The sequence below is a fragment of the Rhinolophus sinicus genome, chromosome 17, assembly GCF_057876585.1.
Source record: "Rhinolophus sinicus isolate RSI-liver-muscle chromosome 17, RSI-T2T, whole genome shotgun sequence".
NCBI lineage: Eukaryota > Metazoa > Chordata > Mammalia > Chiroptera > Rhinolophidae > Rhinolophus > Rhinolophus sinicus.
The window spans coordinates 62,872,813-62,893,371 of NC_142517.1; the positions used below are offsets into that span (position 1 = coordinate 62,872,813).

At 42.9% G+C, this 20,559-nt stretch overlaps 2 protein-coding genes across 7 annotated transcripts in view; one reads left to right on the forward strand and one right to left on the reverse strand.

Moving 5' to 3' along the window:
• Window positions 1-856: 856 nt before the first annotated feature.
• On the reverse strand, window positions 857-19,230 carry FBXO40 (F-box protein 40). Of its 4 annotated transcripts, XM_074331267.2 has the most exons (5): window positions 19,023-19,230; window positions 18,801-18,895; window positions 9,027-9,059; window positions 6,214-8,124; window positions 857-4,223 (listed from the first exon to the last, which is right to left on the reverse strand). In XM_074331267.2, exons 3-5 carry the CDS (start codon window positions 9,027-9,029, stop codon window positions 4,008-4,010), a joined length of 2,130 nt encoding a protein of 709 aa, XP_074187368.1. In that variant the 5' UTR covers window positions 9,030-9,059; window positions 18,801-18,895; window positions 19,023-19,230; the 3' UTR covers window positions 857-4,007. The 4 variants fall into 4 exon arrangements, with proteins under 4 accessions (XP_074187368.1, XP_088650347.1, XP_074187379.1 ...); XM_088794221.1 differs by lacking the exon at window positions 19,023-19,230 and having other exon boundaries at window positions 18,801-19,003; XM_074331278.2 differs by lacking the exon at window positions 19,023-19,230 and having other exon boundaries at window positions 6,214-8,248; window positions 18,801-19,003.
• POLQ (DNA polymerase theta) overlaps window positions 19,225-20,559 on the forward strand; it is a 126,581-nt gene continuing 125,246 nt past the window's right edge. For all 3 annotated transcript variants that reach the window (XM_019729623.3, XM_088794220.1, XM_019729624.3), the window contains exon 1: window positions 19,225-19,362. The gene's annotated coding sequence lies outside the window, so the exon portion shown is untranslated. The remainder of the gene's footprint in view (window positions 19,363-20,559) is intronic.

Genomic DNA, 20,559 nt, shown 5'->3' on the forward strand with positions numbered 1-20,559 from the left:
ACATAGACATCTATGAGGTCTGACAATTAAGTTGGTGAACTCATCGTAGAAAATAGTGCTACATACCTAGTCACTGAATAGCACTACCATCACCTTAGAAGTGCTCCCCTTGGGAAGCTATGCACCAATGCCAGCACCTAGTCCTCCCTTTAAAGAAATTTTGGAACTCTTTTTCTGGAATGGCCATCAGAGCTGTCATCGTATTACTCTTTGATGTCCTGAATGTCATCAAAATGTCTTCCTTTTAATATTCCCTTTATCTTTGGGTAAAGAAAGAAGTCATTGGGGGCCATATCAGGTGAGTAGGGAGGGTGTTCCAATACAATTATTTGTTTACTGGCTAAAAACTCCCTCACTGACAGTGCCGTGTGAGTTGGTGCATTGTCATGTTGCAAGAGTCATGAATTGTTGGCAAAAAATTCAGGTCGTCTAACTTTTTCATGCAGCCTTTTCAGCACTTCCAAATAGTAAACGTGATTGATTGTTTGTCCAGTTGGTACAAATTCATAATGAAAAATCCCTCTGATATCAAAAAAGTTTAGCGACATCATTGCAACAAGTTCGCAAATGTGATTGTCCAACCTCGTATGCTGAAGTTGGGTCCAGCTTTCAAAGATGGAGAAGACAGAGATGGGCTCGAGGAGCTAGGATTAGTGGCTGAGATCCGTAGAAGTTCCAGGACTGCATAAAGTTGTGAGCTGCCCACCCACTTGCCTAGAGCACTGTGTCCCACAGGCCTGTTCCTTGGCTTTTCTTCAAGACTCACACTCCTTCTTTTTCCACAATGACTTCTATGCCAGTGAATCAATTACAAATCTGTCTCTGGACCTAACTTACAAGATTCACCCAGTTAGCCTTTTAGAGTGCAAAGGAGCTTTTATTTCTGCTTATAGAGACATTGGGATTTCCAGTATACAGAGGTAAGTCGTCATAGATATACACAATCTCATTCTTCAATTTTATTTGACATCACACATGGATCAGAATTTTACACTGGTTTTCCAGTTACATCTCCAAGTCCAACTTTACTTTTGACTTTTCCCTTTATTATAAGACAGAAACTTCTTTTCCAGATTCTTATGCTAGTAAGGCAACAAGATCCTTTTCTGCCTCAGTTCTGTAGACCTTACCCTCCAAGTCTGGCTGACTTCTACTCTGCACCAACTATCTTGGTGGTGATACTCATCAAGGGCTCTGCTCATAGAAAACTCTCCATCCAGGCTCCTCCTTCTGGATACAGTCCCTCTTCACTCCCCTCAGCTCCTTCTTAATCTGAAGCCCTGTCTAGCTGTCTTGCCACTGTCAGATAATGCTTGTTACTCATACTGCTCACTATAGCCTTATCTCACTAACCAAACTCTGTCTAATCCAGTCTTTATACATGTTTCACTTTTGCTCCAACTGCCCTCTCACCATAAAAATGTGCTTCTCTGTGTAGACCAGTGGGATAAGTTGCAGTACACAGCTTTTCTGCAACATATACAATTAGATATCTTATCAAATGTGTTTGATGATGTTGCTCAATTCAGTATTGCTCTGAAGGCAGCACCTGGGAAAGTAGAGTGTGACTAGAAGTGTGCAGCCCACAGAGCAGTGTGGCCCTCCCCTGACTGCTCTACTGAACGCTGGCCTGCCCCCTGCCACCCAGATTGTGAAGGGAAAGCCCTCTGCTCTCTCACTTTCTCTATAGTTCTCGCCTATCTTACAGTAGCCCCTGATTTTCATCACCCTTGGCCTATGGCTCCCCTTCTCTCTTTTTCTAGTAAAATAAGAAACCTAGTGTGGACTTGAGGAGCTTTCTTTCTCCCTACAAGAAGGGCCAGATTCAAAACACATGGAATTGATAGATACCTGGAGGACTCTCCCCTTTCTCCCACTTCAGTGTTTAGTTGTTTCCAGTCACTCATCTTCACTGAATAAAATCTTCGCTCATACTCTAGTGATAGGTTTAGAAAATGGTGCCTTATATACAAATGTGAAATATGAACCAAACAATGAGGATGCGGAAAAATAGAGTTACAGTACGAAGTGGCACATTATAATGAAAAAATGAGCATGCTTCTATTCTGGGATTTGCTCTCATGCCTTCTTCTCAGAGGTGTCATCTCCTTCATCTACACCAGCTCCAGACCAAGTTCAGAGAGAGGTCCAGGTGATAACAAGCATTCAGATCAACTACATTCTTTTTTTTTTTTTTTTGAGGGGTGGGGAGCTCAATTCTTTGTTTTCATCTACCCCACAATGCCTGTCTTCCTTTTCTCTTCTTTCTCACTTGCTTGAGGACTGCTAGGATTGCTGGGAAAATGGCACCAATTAAGGTGAGAGGGCTGCAAACACAAGATAAATAGCTCAAATTTCCATGCTTTAGCTACTCCTGGAGAAAGCTGAAGGGATATGTTTTTGCAGATGACCCAAGGGCCTGAAGGCACAACAAGCAAATCAGCTCCATCTGGTTCCCAACCTAAAATCACCATATGTCTAAAATCTATGTACTCAATAAAGAATTGCTGATGAAATCATAACCATTGTAGGTAACTATGTGAGCTAAGAGTTTGCTGCATAAAAAGCTTATCCTAACTTACTGCCACTAGTATGTCTACCTTTAGGGCAGTGGTTCTCAACCAGGGATGATTCTGCTTTCAGAGGATATTTAGCAATGTCTGGAGACATTTTTGGTTGTTGCAGCTATGGGGGTGCTACTGGCATCTATGGATAGAGGCTAAGGATGCTGCAAAATATCCTATAACACACAGGACTGTCCTTTATGACAAAAAATTATTCAGTGCACAATGTCACAGTTCTGAGAAACCCTGCTTTAGGGGAAGTAGGTTCCTATTTTGTATTTTTCTTTCACTTTTGTTCTCATGAGTATTCACTGTTACCAAAAACCAGAAGTATCACCCACTTTTGACAGTCTGGACTCACGAGCAGGAATAGATACAAGCAATTATAGGGAACCACTATGCGCATGTGTCTTTCTTCCCAAGATCACCCATGAGATACTCAAGTGGGGTCTTGGGCCTGTGACTGATGCCCCCGAGCCTGCAGTGGGCCTTGTCTGCACTTTGCCAAACGTGTGGTCTCCTGGGGCTACTCTGTGTATTCTGCACAACACTGAAGTTGTTAGTGTCCTGAGGTCATTTCAGGTAGCCCAGGTGGTGCTGGGCTGTGCCTGTGCTCTCCCCAATCTAGACCGAGAATACAATTTTCAGAAGAAAAGAACCTTGACTCTTAAGTCTTTACTAAAATGTTTAAATATAGGCTTAAGGCCTTTTGTCCTAATTTTCTCCATAAATATAGTATCTCCTTTAGACCCTTCTTCATTTGTGAAGCTTATCCTATGTGTTGCTAAGATTCTTCACAACAAACTCCATCACCTAATTTCTGTCTCTCATCCTTTGGTTTGTGGCGTCTTCAAGGGCGCTGTGCTCAGCCAAGGTCTCTACCCGGTCGGGCTGTGTTCAGACTGTCTGGACTTAGAGGCAGTGGGGCAACTGAGAACAAGCCCTGGCCTTGACTGTCAAGACAACGCCTGTTCCAGAATGCTCAGACTCTGTGCTCTTCACCCTGGGTGTCCTGGGAGGCACCTCAGGCTGCATCCCTGCATTGCCTGCCCCACAAATCTGAATGTACTTGTAAACTAAAAAGCACCCCCACAAAAGCATAGACTTATGCTGGTTATAGAATTCATTGCTCTCTCATCTCCTAAGGGTTTGGGTTCATCTTCCAGATGGCCTCAAATTACCTATTTTCTCCACAGACTGATTTATTTTAGAAAAAAAAGGAAATGAAATAAGTCATCAATATGGCACTATAGCAACTGTACAAGCAAGGGCATAGGAAATTCTTAGACCTTGTGCAACTGCTAAGGTTTTGAAGGACACTACACGTTCCAATACACCCAGATAAGCATGTATGCAGGTTACAGAGGGAAGTCCTCAAAACCACACTCTGTCCTACTTCCAGTAACTCTGAGGGGGAATCCAAGAATGCTTGCGTCTGAATCTTTAGTTGGCATGTCTTCCTCGTGGACTGGCTCTAAAGGTGGTGACTAAGCTCTCTCGGGCCTGCTCACGGGGCTGACACATGCTGGTCAAAAGAATTGGGTCAGTCTTGTGCTCTACAACATTGAAAGGACAGACCTTCAAGTGCTCAGACATGGAGGTGACTTCATTAAACTCCCAGCTCTTGATTTTGGAGAATAGGCTGCTGAATTGCCAGATCTGTTGGGAAAGAAAGAAGCTCAAAAGTGAACATTGGGGCAATATCCTCAGGCTGGCTTTATTTGAACAATATAAGAAAATACCTTTCTGTTCTTCCTGTTCTTAGCTTCCAGAGAGTGTTTAGTGGCTGCTGCAGAGATATTGTTAGTTCCTTCTCCAGCACCCAATTCCTAGTTCCCCTTCCAGTTGATAACCTTCTCAGCCAGCCATGCAGTTGGAATGACTAACACCTGTCTGCATATTGACACTAATTAGAGTCTCACTAGAACAGAAATCTTAGGAGAAATCTAGGCGTCTGTTACTCAAATACCCTTTGGCCTTTACCCTAGTTTTAAAATCTGGCTACAAGGGTAGACAAAACCTGATACCTTTCCAATATGACCACTTCACCCTGTTTCTTGTCGTTGTTCCTGTGTAAGAAAAGTGCTTCCTGGGATCTTAGAACTATTTCCCCTTTTACATTAAAAAGCCATTTTAATATGAGCACCCTTTAGCTCCAACTAAATTCACTTTCTTTCTGCAGGGAATTAGTTTGTCCCAAATGATATTCAAGAGTGGTCAGCAATCATTGAATCGGAGACAAATATGAGTCAAAAATTAATGGGATTTCTAGTATGTAAATTAAATTATTTGCATCTGAGTTTACAGAGGAAGATATCAGGCAGTGCTAAACTATATAATTGCCAAAGAACAAGGTCTTAGTCTCACACATGTTTATCCCTAACACGTGGTTGGTTGGTAGTCAGTATTTATTTAACACATGGATACAGATATGGATAAATGAGGGAGAATCTTATAATTATTTTTTGAAGACTGCTCAGGGAATAATGGAAAATATGCAGGATATTTTAGATAAAATCAATAAAAATAGATGTAAACAACTCTAACTTCCCAATGCCAGTTTGTATACAGCTACATATTGGGAAAAAACTCAACTGTGAGATTATGGAATTATTGACCTAAATGGGCACATAAATTTGTGGTTCATATTACCAACATATTTACCATGAGAAAGGATGCTAAAGCACCTTGGAACAATGAATGAGGAGCTTCACTTCTGTATGGTACAAAGTGATAGAAATTATAATGCAGTTAAGCAAGTATAAACTAACTGGGAAAAAAGAATAAGATTTTTCCAAAGGGAGAGATTCTTTGATTTATACAGCAGTTTTTTGAAAAATGTAATAGGCATTAGAACCAGGGGAAATCAACTTTAGAATTTAAAAATGCCTTCAACAAAGGCAAAAAATTAGTTGACATGGGACTGAGGGGAATTTGTTGGCATACTGTATCAATCAGTCTAGGCAGGAAACAGATGGCACACTCAAAGTGGGTAATTTGAAGAGAATTTAAAAAAGGAATGATATACAAATCGTGAGCAATTTGCATAGGAAAGTCACGAGACACAGTGCTGTAACGGCTAGTAACAATCTGGAATATTACTACCCTAGGCCTGAAAGGGAAGAAGGAGAGAGGCCATTGGAACCTGGAATGTGGAGAGAGCCACATGATATAGCCACCTTCTGTGGAGGGACATAGTCAGTGCAAAGTGTCATGGAGGGAAAATGCTTACAGGGAAGAATCCAGAAGAACAGAAATGTCAAGCCCACTCTTCTCCCTCCTGCTGATATACCCCCCTTAGGTTAGCTCAACTGGAAGCTGGAGGGCAAGGGAGATAGTCAAGGCAGTCTGTAGAGATCAACCTCTTGGGAGACAGATCTTGGAGGAGAAGGTTTGAGAATGGATCATGTGAGCAAACAGAAGATATCCAGACACGTATGTAGAGATAAACATGTGCTAACATCTGTATTCCCATTTATATGTTTATAGATCTGTCTTCCCTACTAGACTGACCTCTTTGAGCTCGGGAATTATGTCTTATTCCCAGTAACCTAGTACAAGCCCAGTGCCTAGTACAGTGCTAGGCATATAAAAGGCCCTTGATACATATCTGTTGAGGGAATGAATAAATGAATGAGTGTTTACTTGCCTCTCTGTGGACTCTCCAGGCAGTGCCTCCATGGGAATACCTCTTCTTCTTCCATTGCAGGAGGACCATCCCTCTCTCTTGTAACAAAGTGGCACAGATATTCCTCATGAGCACAGACACCTGGGAAAGCTGGGACAGGCTGATGCTGTCCAAGAAGCCAGCAATGTACTGCAGAACCTCCAAGGGCAGGCTGGTTAGAGAATTCTGGCTTTTCCCTCCACAGCCTGAGACATGGTTGTTTTTCCTTCCCTCACTGAGCTCCAGAGCAACCTCCGGCTTGATGGCAAAGGTCTTAAGCTCCTGACTATAGATCACTTTTGCCTTTTGCCCTGGGGGACGGAAATGGCTTTGAATAAATGTACATCCCAAGTAGGCAAGGGGGCATCGGTGCTGGAACCAGCCGTTAAGACATGACTGAATGTCTGTGTGGACATTCTTGAAATGCAGGGGGAATTCGTCCCTCCTGAAGAATTTGTTGCAAGTGAAAGTGAAGGCAGAGCTGCTCTTGTTGTGTCTCCTGGTCACACACTCACTGTGGAGCTCCACGTGGAGCCCCTCTGGGCTGGCGCTCGTTAGGTCAGCCAGCACCGTCCCAGGGGAAAACTGTTCTGGCTCAAAATTGTACGTCTGTGTAGCAAAATCCATGAACAGCCCATCAATGCTCCTGGATTCAGAGATGCCGTGGCCTTTGAGTTCTCTTTCCAAAGCACACAGGAGGGTGGTCTTGATGAGATCTGATTTGGGCAGGTCCTCCACAGTGATCCCCAAATCTGAAGTGTCTACTGCCTTGTGTTCGCTGGGCTTACAACTCAACATAGCATCTCCAAGGCGAGCCCGCTTCCCACAGTAGCTCACAGGAACTTTGAAGGTATAAACAGTCTTCACTTCCTGAGCTTCAAGGTTGCCATAAACAAAGTCCCTCTCCTTAGGCGTACAAGCGGGCATCTGACCAAAGTGAATAAGCATCCTCCCGTTGTGCACCAGGTACATGTTATAGTCCTTGGCATCCACGGCGGTTTTCAGTCTTTCCAGGACACCATCCTGCCAAGGGGCAAGCCCTGTTGTTTCCACAGCTGCATGAAAGTCCTGCTGCTTCTGGTTTTCTTGGGCTTCTTTCCCTTGGGCAGCACCCTCTACTACCATGTTATTGCTGTCGGAAATCTGTTCTTTGCCCGGGCCATTCCTGCTCTTGTTCTCACAGCTCGCTGATGAGTTTCTTAAAGCAGAGGCTGCATGCTCTTTGCTGAAAATATTTTCCCACTGGTCAAACTTAGCCAGGTCCATCCCTTCTTTGGTTTTGGCTAACACCTCGCGTTCTTCTTGACTCAGTTCTGCCATCTCTTCCTTGGTGGCCGATAGACAGCTATGTGGTACCAAACTGGCATCCGCTCCACCTACTGCTCCTCCCATTTCCTCCCAGCTGGCTTCTCCATTCCCAGTAGGTCCCTCCTCAGTGGGCTCTCGACTTTCCGGAAAAAGTTCTACCATTTTCAAAGATCTGAAAAGGACCTTCTGGTCCTGGAGAGCCAGCGCTGTGTCCAAACACTCCTCACTGGGATTCTCTTTCATGATGTTCTCATGTAGGGTTGTTTCAGAGTCCACGTTTGGCCAGCGGTTCCACTCCATGGAGCAGCAGACCACACTGGCAGGGCACACCTGCAGGTGTTTGGCCAGCTTGTGGCGGGACATGGAAAGTGGGCAGCCATATTCGGAGTTGAGGCACGGAACCTGCTCCAAGGGGCAGAGGAGCTCGTGCTCTGCCTCTTTGCACATGTGGAAGGTAGCACCACAGGACAGGCGGCAGTTTATCACCAGGCAGGAGACATTGGGCTCCACAGGAATGTGACAGTGACGGTTAAAACATCTCTCACAATGCCTGTGCTGCCCAGGCGGAGGCCTGCGTGCCCTGCCCTGGACACACCAAAGGCAAGGGGAAAGAGAAAACAAATGACTGCTGGGAGAGAAACTCTTAAGTGTGTCTGTGACTGTGTTTTAATGGCCTTATTTCCAGTTTATACATGCTTATCATAGGAACCTTGGAAAATATAGAAAATCATAGAGAAAAAAGGAAAAATCACTCATAATCCCACAACTCAGAAGTAACAACTATCAACACTCTCTTGTTTATTTTCCAATAGTTTATTCTATGTACTACATAGTGGATGTGTTTAGACTAGAATAAGACAAAGCTGAATGTCATGCAGTACAATGTTAACAATTGTTATTTGTGAGTTGTGGATTACGGATAATTTATATTACACAGTTAATATTATAATACACTTTTGTATCCAGCTTTTCATCTTGCTATTGTAACATGAGCTAAGCTGTTTTATTCATTATTCTCTACAAACTTTCTTCATAATGGCCAAGTAATACTCCAGAATGAGAATGCTGTCATTCGTTTAACCAACTACCACCAGGGGGTGTGCTGGGGGGGACAGGGTCCATGTCTGGTTTTGTTCATATCTGCATCCCCTAGGCACCTGTCACTGGGCCTGGACCATTGTAGGTACTCAATAATATTTGCTGAATGAAGGAATTGTTAGCCATTTAGGTTACTGCTGTATTTCTTTTCCTTTTTAACATTTTACTAAAAATCTTTGCTCCCAAATCTGTCTCAGCTCAGCTCTCTGCTTTCCCCCTACCCTGTGTCAATTGCTACTAGCATCTGCACTAACATCACTGGTTTGGCAATAAGCCAATAAATATCAACAACCATAAGGACAACTTTGCCAGCTGCTTGGGCTGCAGGCTAAATGAAGCCAGACCTGGGCCCCTGAAATGTGAAGATCCAATAAGCACCTGCTACTTACCATAACTTCCTAGTTTCTTCTTGCTTTGTAATGCTAGAAGAAATATGAAAATATGTATATGAATTATTAGTATAGGTATTTTGGTTACCTACAAGGTCAAAGAGAATTCACATACACTCTCATTTAATTCCTTCCACCACCCTGGAGGTGTCACTGACCCTATTTTATAGTCAAGGAAATGGAAACTGGAGAAGTTAGATAGCCTGTCCAAGGGTATACAGCAGCTAAGTGATGGAATCAGGTTCCAATCCAGGCCATGCTAGTCCGTGCTCTTTTTACTAACCCACACTGCCCTCTGATGGGGCATCTTACCAACCATGGGGTGTGTAACTTATGTTTCTTGTAACTTTTCTCCATTATCTACCAACAATTATCCTGACATTCCATCCCCCAACACTCCCCCCCCACACACACACAAACACACATCTGGTCCCAGTTAATCTTCTAGCCTTTTCTCCCACTGGGGCTTCAAGTCCACTTCGAGGACATGCTGATATCCAGCTCGGTCTGGGGCAGTGTACAAGTGTCTGTGAAATATCTATCATGTGTCTTTTATTCTGGTGTATTCACATGTGCTGTGGCTAAAACAGGGGTCAAACCCCCAAGATTCCAGAAGCAGGCTCAGTGGAGACTCTGGTAAGCAGAAGACATGGTGCCCTGCCTCCAGGGGAACACAGCTTCTTGGCTCTGGTCAGTTAGTCCCATGTGGGAATGTGTTGCCAGATCTTCTGATTTTTCCCTGAGAAATGGGGGGGGGGGGCGGGGAGGTGCAGAAATTTGTGAGTGGTGGTATAGTGTAGTGGTTAAGAGGCAGACAGCAAGGGATTCCACCTTAGCACTACAAGTCAGAAGTTGTGAGACTCTGGGAAAATTACTTAACCTCTTTGTTCATCAGTTTCCCCATCTGTGAGGGAGTATAATAACAGCACCTGTCTCATAGTGCTGATGTGAGGAGCAAATGAGTTAAATACAGTACCTGCAACTCTTAGAATAGCACTTGTCTTGTAGGAAGTCATCTATTCATGTTTGCTAGGTGGATTCCTGCTATACTCCAGATCACTCCTGGGGGAAGAAAGTCCATTGTGGACTTGTGGAAATTCATAAATACCGTGTTTCTCCAAAACTAAGACCTAGCCAGACAATCGGCTCTAATGTGTCTTCTGGAGCAAAAATTAATATAAGACCCGGTATTATATTATATTATATTATATTATATTATATTAATCATATTATATTATTATATTATATTATATTGACCCAGTCTTACATTATAGTAAAATAAGACTGGGTCTTATATTAATTTTTGCTTCAAAAGATGCATTAGAGCTGATTGTCCGGTTGGATTTTATTTTCAGGGAAACACGATATTAGGCTAAAGCATCTGGAATTATTTGGTATTCAATAAGGAGCCATTTAACATTGCAACTGGGGTGTCAACTAGTAATAGTGGAGTGGGAGGACCTAGAGTCAGAAACTGCTATGTAGAGAATGTGATGGAGGCTTGGATGGGTAAGACTGATGACAATAGAAATAAGTAAAATGAGACAGGAGCTCATACAAGGGAAAATCAACTAACATTTTTGTTTCTGGCTGGAGATGGAGAAAGAAGGGGAATCAAAGTTGATGCCAAGATTTTGAACCAAGAAGATAGAATATTGGGCATAATTCTGAGAAAAAAATAGAAGTCTGAAGAGGAAATTGTTTTGGGAAGAAAGATGGCTCCAGCAAGGTTTAATACAAGTTGCTTGAGGTGATGATAGATCATTTGAATGGGAAGATGAGGGGTTAGACTGGAGCAAGGCAGATTTGAGAATTATCACTTAAAAGTGAGAGAGGAAGCCATAACTCGGGAAGTAAGAACATAGAATAGAAATCTGAGCCATGAAATTCATAGCTAAGTATGACCACTTTGGGGATGTTAGGAAGAAATAGAGCCAGAGAATGAGAGACCAGAGAGCTAAAAGAGTCAACACTATGTGATCCAGATATAAAGGAAAGGGTGAGTGATAGCTTCGAATGCTGCCATAAGGTCAATTAAGAACAATGGTGATAATACAGAGTTCTGGCCAGAGCAAATGTGGCATTTCAGCTGTGATGTGGGACACTTAGCCATTCAAAATATAGTGTTTGCTTGGAGGGAAGGGGAAAGCTATTAAGCACACACTCCAATGTTGGCAGGGCCTGTGCCCTGGCTGGGAGAATGAGACCATCTGCTTTCTATTCATAAAAGATATTTATCAGTAAAGATGGAGTCTGACCAAGTTAAAGTCCCCTGCTGGTTTTTACGTGGGAAAGAAGAGGCAGATCATAAGATGGAATAAACCTATGTGAAAAAAAGTACTGGCACCAGGAATGTCCTGTTTCATATTTGCCTGCCTAGTTCTGTCACCAAGTTGAGCCCAGTTCCTGGAAAGTAAAAAGCAGGCCTGGCTAGTCTGTGCTCCATGTGTGTAGTGAGAACTCTGCTCCAGCAGGGATGTGTCTGGCTGGAGCAACAGTGGTGATGAACTTTCAGCCCACTCATTTCTTACCCTTCAGCATTATAAAGTATGGTTCTTAGGAACAGCGTTATTGAAGCTGGAAACATTTATTGTGGAGCCTTATTGCTCTCAATCTCTTTGAATTTATTTGAAAATACCCCTTTAAGAGGAAAGAAAAATAATGAATGCAGGCAACAAAGATGCTTTTTTTTTTTTTTTTTTTTTTAATGCTGCTATTTAAAGATCTCTGTCAGGCTCTGGAGCTACACCAGATAAGTGACTTTGAGAGAGGACATGTACTGAGCAGAAAGACAGTGAGCAGAGACCACACTTTGGGAAAGTTAGACAGTAGAGGGAAGGAGAAAGATAAATACAGCATAAGCGCATAAAAAAAATCACATATGAACTTTGTGTTGTATGTCTGGGGGAAATGGTTCCCACTGAGATAAAGGACAGTCCAAAATTCTGGATAATCTGTTGCTGGGTAAGCAGGGTGACCAGTGGTCCTGGTTTGCCTGGGACTCTCCTGGGTTTAGCACTGTACATCCCAAGTCCCAGGAGACCTGCTAGTCCCAGGCATATTGGGACAACTAATTGATGTATCACCTTATTTGGAGCCAATTGATGTTGCCCCAACTTGATCAAATTAGATATATCATTGATTGTCTTGTGAGATAAGATACCGTTCTCCTAATCTCTGTTCCAGGGCAGTGATTGGATTCTTATCCTCCATGGAGTTTATCTGACTTTCCTAGAGTGAGTGATTTCTCTGTATTTTGGATGTCATGGAGGAAGAGAAACAAGATTTTAGTGCCTAACATGTGCTTTTACATAACATCTCATTTAATCCTCACAGTGAACAGGTGAGGTGGGTATTACCATTTCCAGTTTACAGACAAGGATTCTGAGACACAAAAAGGCCCACATTTATCTGGCTTCAAACTCTGTCCTCTTTGCTAGATCACACTGTGCCCCTCAGAGACGCACAGAGACATGTGGTGCATGCCATGATTTGAGAAGAAAGCAAGCCCATGACTAGAGCCTATCGGGGGCAGGGGGAGTCTTTCCTCCTTCAGTTGGGGCACAGAAAGGGGTCTATATGTATAATTTTCCCCGATTGTAGAGGAGCCGGACACTCTTCATTAAGGAGCACCTCCATCTCTATGATGACTTTTTTTTTTTGGTCCTCTGTCCCATGTCCCATACTGTTCCCCAACTAAATAGAGGAATAAGAAGAGTACCCAGGTCTCATGGCTTTACATTTCAGGGAATATACATGTAAAACTTTTCAGGGTTAAAAATCTACACTACAATATGGATTCTGAGATTTAAAATGAAACACCTACTAAATCAAAACACATAGATTAACTCTTCAGTGTAAGAAAGTTGATAAAATTCTATGCCTGACACAATATATGGTTATCCAGGTGCCATTTCACCCTTTAGTTTCTATGCTTCTCTGTTCCCCCTTTAAATTCTTGCTTCCAATCTGAAAAGTCAATACATTCCCTCCTCTTAAAAATAAACTTCAATGAAGTCTACGGGCAAAACACTGTCTCCGAGATATGTTTTAAAGTTCCCATGTCTAGAGGAGATAGCAGTCAAAATAATATAATTTAGACTTAAGCAGTTCAAAGATCTACACAGAACTAGATTTTACTCGTTGTACCGGATGCATTTTAAGTGGAATATGAGTAGGTGGAAGGGCTAGGTTCATGCGTTTTGAGGGATGGATATTTCTTTAAAGAAATAGGGGCAAAATAAGTCAGAAAAAGTCAAGAATCATATGATTTAACTGATATAAAACTGAAAACAACAAAAGAACGAGACAAGCAAATGAAGAAACTAAAACTCATAGACACAGACAGTAGTTTAGTGGTTACCAGAGGGTAAGGGGATGGGGGGTGGGAGATGAGGATAAACGGGGTCAAATATATGGTGATGGAAAGAGAACTGATTCCGGATGGTGAACACACAATGTGATATATAGATGATGTATTACAGAATTGTGCACTTGAAATCTATGTAACTTTACTAACCATTGTCCCCCCAATAAACTTTAAGAAATAAATAAAGGTATATTTCCAACCTGGTGGGGGAGCAGGAACTTTGATGCAGGTTGTGGTGCTGTGTGGACCGTTCAGAAAGCAGTACGTTAATAAGCAGCAAGAGCAAGTCAGTTAGAATCGCGGTCCTTTAAGTGTGGGACCCAGACCAGTGGCATCAGCATTCACGTGGCCACTGGTTAGAAATGTAAATTCCTGGGCCATACCGAATCAGATATACAGAATTAGACTGACTCAATCCAGCTGATTCTGTTGTAAGCTCCATCTAAGAACCACTGAGCTAGAAAAAGCTTGATACTGTGCGCCCAATCACAAAGGAACTACTGCCCTTTTAGGTAGGAAGGCCTTGGAGAATGATTGGGCCATTCTACCCATTTCTTTCCATCTCCACCTTTTAGATGCCCAGTCCAAGAATCATCATGTCTCCTCTACTTTTAACATTAGGTCATTACTCCCCACTTAAAGTCTCCAGTGTGTCTCCATCACAAGGAATAAACTCTGACAGCCTTATCTTGGCCCGCAAAACCCTGCACAAGTGTCCCCTGCTTGCCTTTTTATCTCTTCTCTCTCCCTGAGCATGAAGCTCCAGCCTTGTCGCTTATTCCTGTGAAGGGCCTTTCTACATGTTCTTTCTACGCAAACTCTCCCCTTGCTCTTTATTTGTACTATGGCCTTATGGGCTCCTTCTTGCCATTTAGATTTCAGTTTAAATGTTACCTCCATAAAGAGGCCTTGTCTGAAAACCCCCACGATACTTAGTGAGCACTCTAATGTATTAGCTAAGTCGTTTTGACAAGCAATTTTATCTCCCTAAAGCTAATTTATTCATCCATAAAATGGGACTTATACTAACCCATAGGATTGTGTGAGGATCAAATGTGATAAAGTAGGGAAAGTGGCTAATATATAAGATTCACTCAACTGTTAGTCATTCCTCTATTAGGAAGGTCATTCTCATGGTCATCTCCCTGTCCAGGCCCCTATTTCTTCCCGCTGTATCACTCCCACAGCTCTTGGCTGGCCTTTCAATGTTCAGTTCTTCCTTTCTCCAATGTATATACCATTTCCAGCTCAATAATCTTCAAAGCACGTTTAAAAAAAGAATGTAAGATTCCCCTAAGTCCCTCCCACTTTTGGCCCATTGTAATCACCACAAAGCCTTTACTTCTTAAGTACTTAGGAATTCAAATAGTAAGGCATCAGGCCTGGAAGACCTGTTAGATGCCTGGGGGGCCAGAGCCCCAGAGAACAGTTTCCAGGCTCTCGGCCTCACGTGGAAAGGTGCTGGCTCAGGTAGTAAATGGCTATCAACTGTGATTGGATGGCCATCAGCTGTGGCTAGTTGGCTGTCAGCTGTTACCAGTGAGCCATTGGCCACTAATACAACTGCTGTGGCTACACTAGCAGGAAAATGGGGGCTAGCAAGAAGATGGTGGCTGAGCCTGCAAGCGGCGCAGTGAGGGTTGAGAATTGTGTGGCTCCTGCTTCCTGTGTCTCCAACCCAGCTGCCAGCGAGACTATAGTGGTATGACTCCCCTATCTATGGCTCCGTGGCTGTTCCTTTTTGGCCTCACCATATCCTGCGTTCTTGTGCAGGGAGCGGGAGCAGAGACCCCACATGACACCCTGCACGACAATGCCACAAAGGCAACTTGCAGGCATGTGTTTTTTTTCTAGGCTGGAGTTTGTAATTTAATTGTTTACCTACATTATTCTGCTCATTAAGAAAAAAGAAGGAAGGTGCCAATTGAGAGTCAGCTTCTCTCTTGCGATTGGCTGCGGGAGTCTAAACAACCTGAGAGAAGTTAACAGTGATGGTGTGAGTGGGGAAGAGATTCTGATAAAGGCCACAAATGGAGCAGAAGTGCTGTGACCGGGAGAGCAGTTTTTGGGTAGCAAAAGGAGCTCTGGCTGGAATGTCAACTAAGATCTAAGAGAAGCGCCGGCAGAACAATTGCCAATGTCCTCAAGGAACGTAGGAGGTGGTTTTTGAGGGCCTGAGCAAAGTAAGTTCGGCTAACACTGCTCCCAGCACTCAAACAACATTTACTGAATAGGGTTGAATTGCATGAAATTGAGTAGAACCCTAAAGAAGGCAGCATTTTGAAGAGCTACCTCTTTCAATGGTAGTAATTTGAAATGAATTTAGGAGGAAAGTGTAATGATGTCAGAGGTATGCTAATTTAGAGCTTTTTTTTTTTTAAGTAAGAAATGTTTTCTACTTTCTTAGGTTTAATGTAGCCTTCACTGAATGGAAAACACTTACTTCCTTGGGCTTGAGTTATAACAGAAACTCTGGAATGCTACCAGAACTGTTTTCAGGGGTTGTGGTACTTGTTCTAAATCCTTGCAGGCATAAATCAGAAATCTGGATCAGGCCATAACCAGAAAGCATCTGTATGTGTAGGAATCACGTGGGAAATGTTTTTAAAATGCAGATTCTGATATGATAGGACTGGGATGAGGCCTGAGAGTCTTCCCCGTGTAATAAGCTACCGACAGTGCTGATGGTCCAAGAACCTCACTTTGAAAGAAGAGGGTTGCTGGGAAAGGGCCAGGAAAGCAGTTTCCAGGCTGTCAGCCTCACGTGGAAAGGTGTTGGCTCAGTTATTAGTTGGTCACCAGCTGTAACCAGTTGGCCATTAGCCACTGTTGTCTTGTATATAACTGCCATGGCTACATTAGCAGCGTGGATGGTGCGGATCGTGTGGATCCTACTTTCTGTGTCTCACCCGGCCACCAGCAAGACTGGGGTGCAGGAAGACCCCTTGTTGGGGTACTGGCGGATGTTGGCTTCCTGTGTCTTGACCAGCAGCCACTGAGAACATAGTGGTATGACCCCCCTATCCATGGCTCTGTGGATGTTCCTTTTGGGCCTCAACATCTCCTGCGTTCACCTGCTGGGAGCTGAGACCCAGCATTACAAGGGTCTAGTTTAACCTCTTCATTTCCCACAAGAGAAACTGAGGCCCAGAGAAGTGTGCCCGCCCACCCTCCTCATCTTGATGTTTTGTTGAGAGATTCTGTAGAAACCACAGTACCACAGAGCTTCCTGTGTGGTGGTGGCCAGCGGTGCGTGGGCAACGTAGATGGCACCAGGGGCAAAATAGAACAGAACTTGGAAGAATGAGTAAGAGGTGGTGACCAAGCTTCGCTGGCCAAGAAAGTCATGAGAAGGCATATGATAGGTATATTTAAATCATTGACTCAAGCAAAAGAGAATGGAATTAACAGATAATAGTTTTAACATTCTTTACTATAATTTTAAAGTTAGTTGGCAAACAGGGCTGATGTCAGGGAGATATTTTTAGGCAAGGGGCCATCTCAGCACCCCTCACATGATGTCAGTGCCTAACTATTTTGCTGCCTCATGTGGCAATAATTATTTATTCCTGAGCTTTAACTTAAGTGGAAGTGACAAGGGCAAAGTTAAAGGTCAAAGATACTCTTTAACTCTTAACCAATTAACCGGCCAGTTAATGAATTATACATTGTTAACCTGTTTCCCTGCTATGGAGATATTTAATTTTAGGGGGGGAAATGTATAAAGTTAAATATTAAAGTAATCCCTTTGCCTCTTGAGATTTTAACACAACCCTTTGGCTGAGGATAATTCCCACATCTGGTTCCATGATCCTGGGCTTCTGGGCTATGATTCCAGCATTTTCACTATACCTTAAAAATATAACCATCCTCCTCCAAATCTATTCAACTTCACCATCTGCAGTTGTCTACTTACTCTAGAAGTCTCTCTATTTTTAAACTTTCTGGTTATTTAATTAGCTAGTTCATTTTCATATCTAGTGCTTACATTACTACTATTAGTACTTTAAATTACTGTTTGTTTTGTATTGGCCAAGAAAGTGCTAAATAGCTGGACTATTTAGGGGCAACTGGAAGTCAGCCTGTCTGCTTGATGACTCCTGAACTAACACTCTCCAGTCTTGCGAGGACAGCACCTCAGCACACACCTTAAAGACCTTGGTGCCATGGAAGCCCTGACAAAATTAAATGAAGTTAGAGAGTTATACATCGTGCATTTAATTGTGCCTAGCAAGCAGGCATAATTATAACCCAAACATCTATAGCAGAGTTACGGGATGTGCCTGGAGGTTATGGAGGCAGACAGGAAGGAATCGGGATTTAGGGTATCTGGGCAGATTAGATCTCCTTTTATTTGGCATTGGTGGCGCTAGCCCTTACACTGCAAAGTTCAGGGTGTACAGAATCCCTTTTGCTACATAAGCCACTTCCCACAATGTCCTTAGCTGAACTCTGAACTATATAACACCAAAGCAAAGCTTAGAGGAAAACAAGAAAATAAACACGGCTCCCTTATCCCTGCCAATTTCTATGCAGTTATTCCAAAAGCTAGGAATAATCTATCTGTGTTTTAAAGCTTTCGATACGTCAATTATCATTAATCCTTTTACATTGGCCCCTCTGGATGTGCAAGTTACATGCCTGTAATAATTTTGGGGTTGTGTGCAAAAGCCTGTATAAGATTTTCAACTTGTGAAATACTTCTAGTCCAAGGATGCATTTTGGATTCAAGAGCCCAGGGGTGGAGAGAGCCATATCTATTATTAGGGAATATTGTTAGGGAAAACAGGTTCTAAACTCTGCAGGCAGAGTTTAAATAGTGCATGCAGTAAATACAATTGTGCTGCATTAACTGGTAGTGTGACACAGAGGATGCATTTTTCATTAGTTTCAGGTGTACAAAACAATGTAATAATTAGACATTTACACCCCTTTCGGGGGGATGGAATTTAAACCACATGAGAATGACTTGCAATTAAAGCAAATACTGATTGGTGAAAAGATCGCAGCATTTGGACTTTAAAAAAATAGAAATTTTGGGTCCTGGGCCTTCCACCTATTTCCTCCCCACTTCCTCCCCCCAAGCTTGTGACACCCCTATCACCACTGTGTAACTTTAGAGGTACCTCATAACCACTCTGGTTGAGTGTAGAAGAAAGACCCTAAGCTGACAGAAAGCAGGTAATCTCTCCTTTCCAAAATTTTTAGATTCAAAACAGAAGTTTACACATGGCTGGGTCTCATTCCGAGCACCAACCTTCTCCCCAGTCCCTACCATGGGTAACTAATTTGCATAACAACCCTCTTACTCAGAGCAAAAAGGTGATGTGCAGCTCAGCCTCAGTCCCCATGTTCACCATTCCAACTGGCCCCTTGATGTACCTGCTCACCTCTGAAAAGCTCACCTGAATGGCCCTGGCTGACTCAGCATCCACGGCGCCCGCCTCCCCTGATTGCGAGCAAGCAATGGATGGCAGGAGGCGGCTTGAAGGCACTTCAGCTGCACAGAAGACAGAATTTTGTTGAGGCAGGGAAAGAAGAGAAAACTTCAGCAGAGATAGTTCAAGTGTCTCGAAGTTAAAAATAAAATGATATCACAAGGGGCAATGTGACCAGGCTCAGCTTACGATTTTTTCTTTCCCCTGTATTTATCAACAGTCGGTCTCTACGGCAGTGGCATTTAGCAGGGGAAGCCGGAAGGGAAGTGAGGTTTTATATCAATGGGTTTTCTTTCCCTCGAGGAAGGTAGAAAATCCTTTTAAGAAGGATCATTTTCAAGGCCTCTCAGACTCCTGCGCACGGTCGGCTGATCCAGCTGTGCTCGCCGTGGCTGGTGGAGCATTTGGGACGGGCTGCTGCGCTAATTATAACTATGCTTTTCACCTAAACCCTTCGCTGGCTGAAGCCCCAACTTGTGCAAGTGGCATGCAGTCCTGTTTCAGTTTCTCCTATTTCTTGTCTTGACAAGTAAGTGGCTGTCCTCTCCTGGCCCTCTTCTTTCCCGGGTGGTTGGAAAAGGGAGAGTTTGTAACTCATAAATCAGGCATAGAGTAAGTCCAATGTGAGAGAATTAGAGGTGGTAGGAGGCCTAGCTATGGCTTAGTCCAACTCCCCCTTTTTACAGATGAGAAGACTGAGGTTTAGAGAAAGTAAATTGTTTATCCAAGGTCACACAGCTTTCCATTCCGAGAGCCAGAGGAAAGACTCAGTTGTTCTCACTCTCTGTCTGGTGCTGTTCTGTATCTCATCCTCTTCAAAGGAACTCGTTCAGCTATCTTCTGGGGAAAGGAAATATAAAATCCTGGCTTTGCTAATTTCTAGGTACAGTAGACCCCCTTATCCATGGTTTCTCTTTCCGCAGTTTCAGTTCCCTGTGGTCAACTGTAGTCCAAAATAGTAAATGGAAAATTCCAGAAATAAACATTTTACACATTTTAAATGACTGCCATTCTGAGTACCATGTTGAAATCTTGTGCTATCTCGATCCACCCTCCAACCTGGAATGTGACTCATCCTTGTCCAGCATATGGACGCTGCATATACCACCCACCAGTCACTTTGTAACCATCTAAATTATCAGGTCCACCCTTATTTTACTTAATAATGGCCCCAAAGTGCAACAGCAGTGATGCTGACAATTTGGAGATGCCAAAGAAGCTGTAAAGTGCTTCCTTTAGTGAAAAGTGCTTCCTTTAGTGAGTACAGTACAATAAAATATTTTGAGAGAGACCACATTCACATAACTTTTATTGTAACATATTCTTATAATTGTTCTATTTTATTATTATTGTTGCTAATCTCTCACCGTGCCTTATATATAAACCAAACTTTACCATAGGTATGTATATGAACACACGTAGTATATAGAGGTTTGTATTGTTATAGTAGATATTGGTACTATCTGCCATATCAGGCATCCACTGGGGTTCTTAGAACATATTCCCCGAGGAGAAGAGAGGACTTTGACCAAGTATATAACCACTCTTTCCCTCAATTTTCCCAAATGTGAAATGGGGCTGATTATACTCAACGTGACCCTGTGTTGAAAACCTAACACATTAATACATCAATATATGTAAAGCACATGAATGGTGTCTAGCACATACCAAGTGCTCAACAATGCTGTTATTTGAATGTATGGACTAACAATATATGTGCGAAATT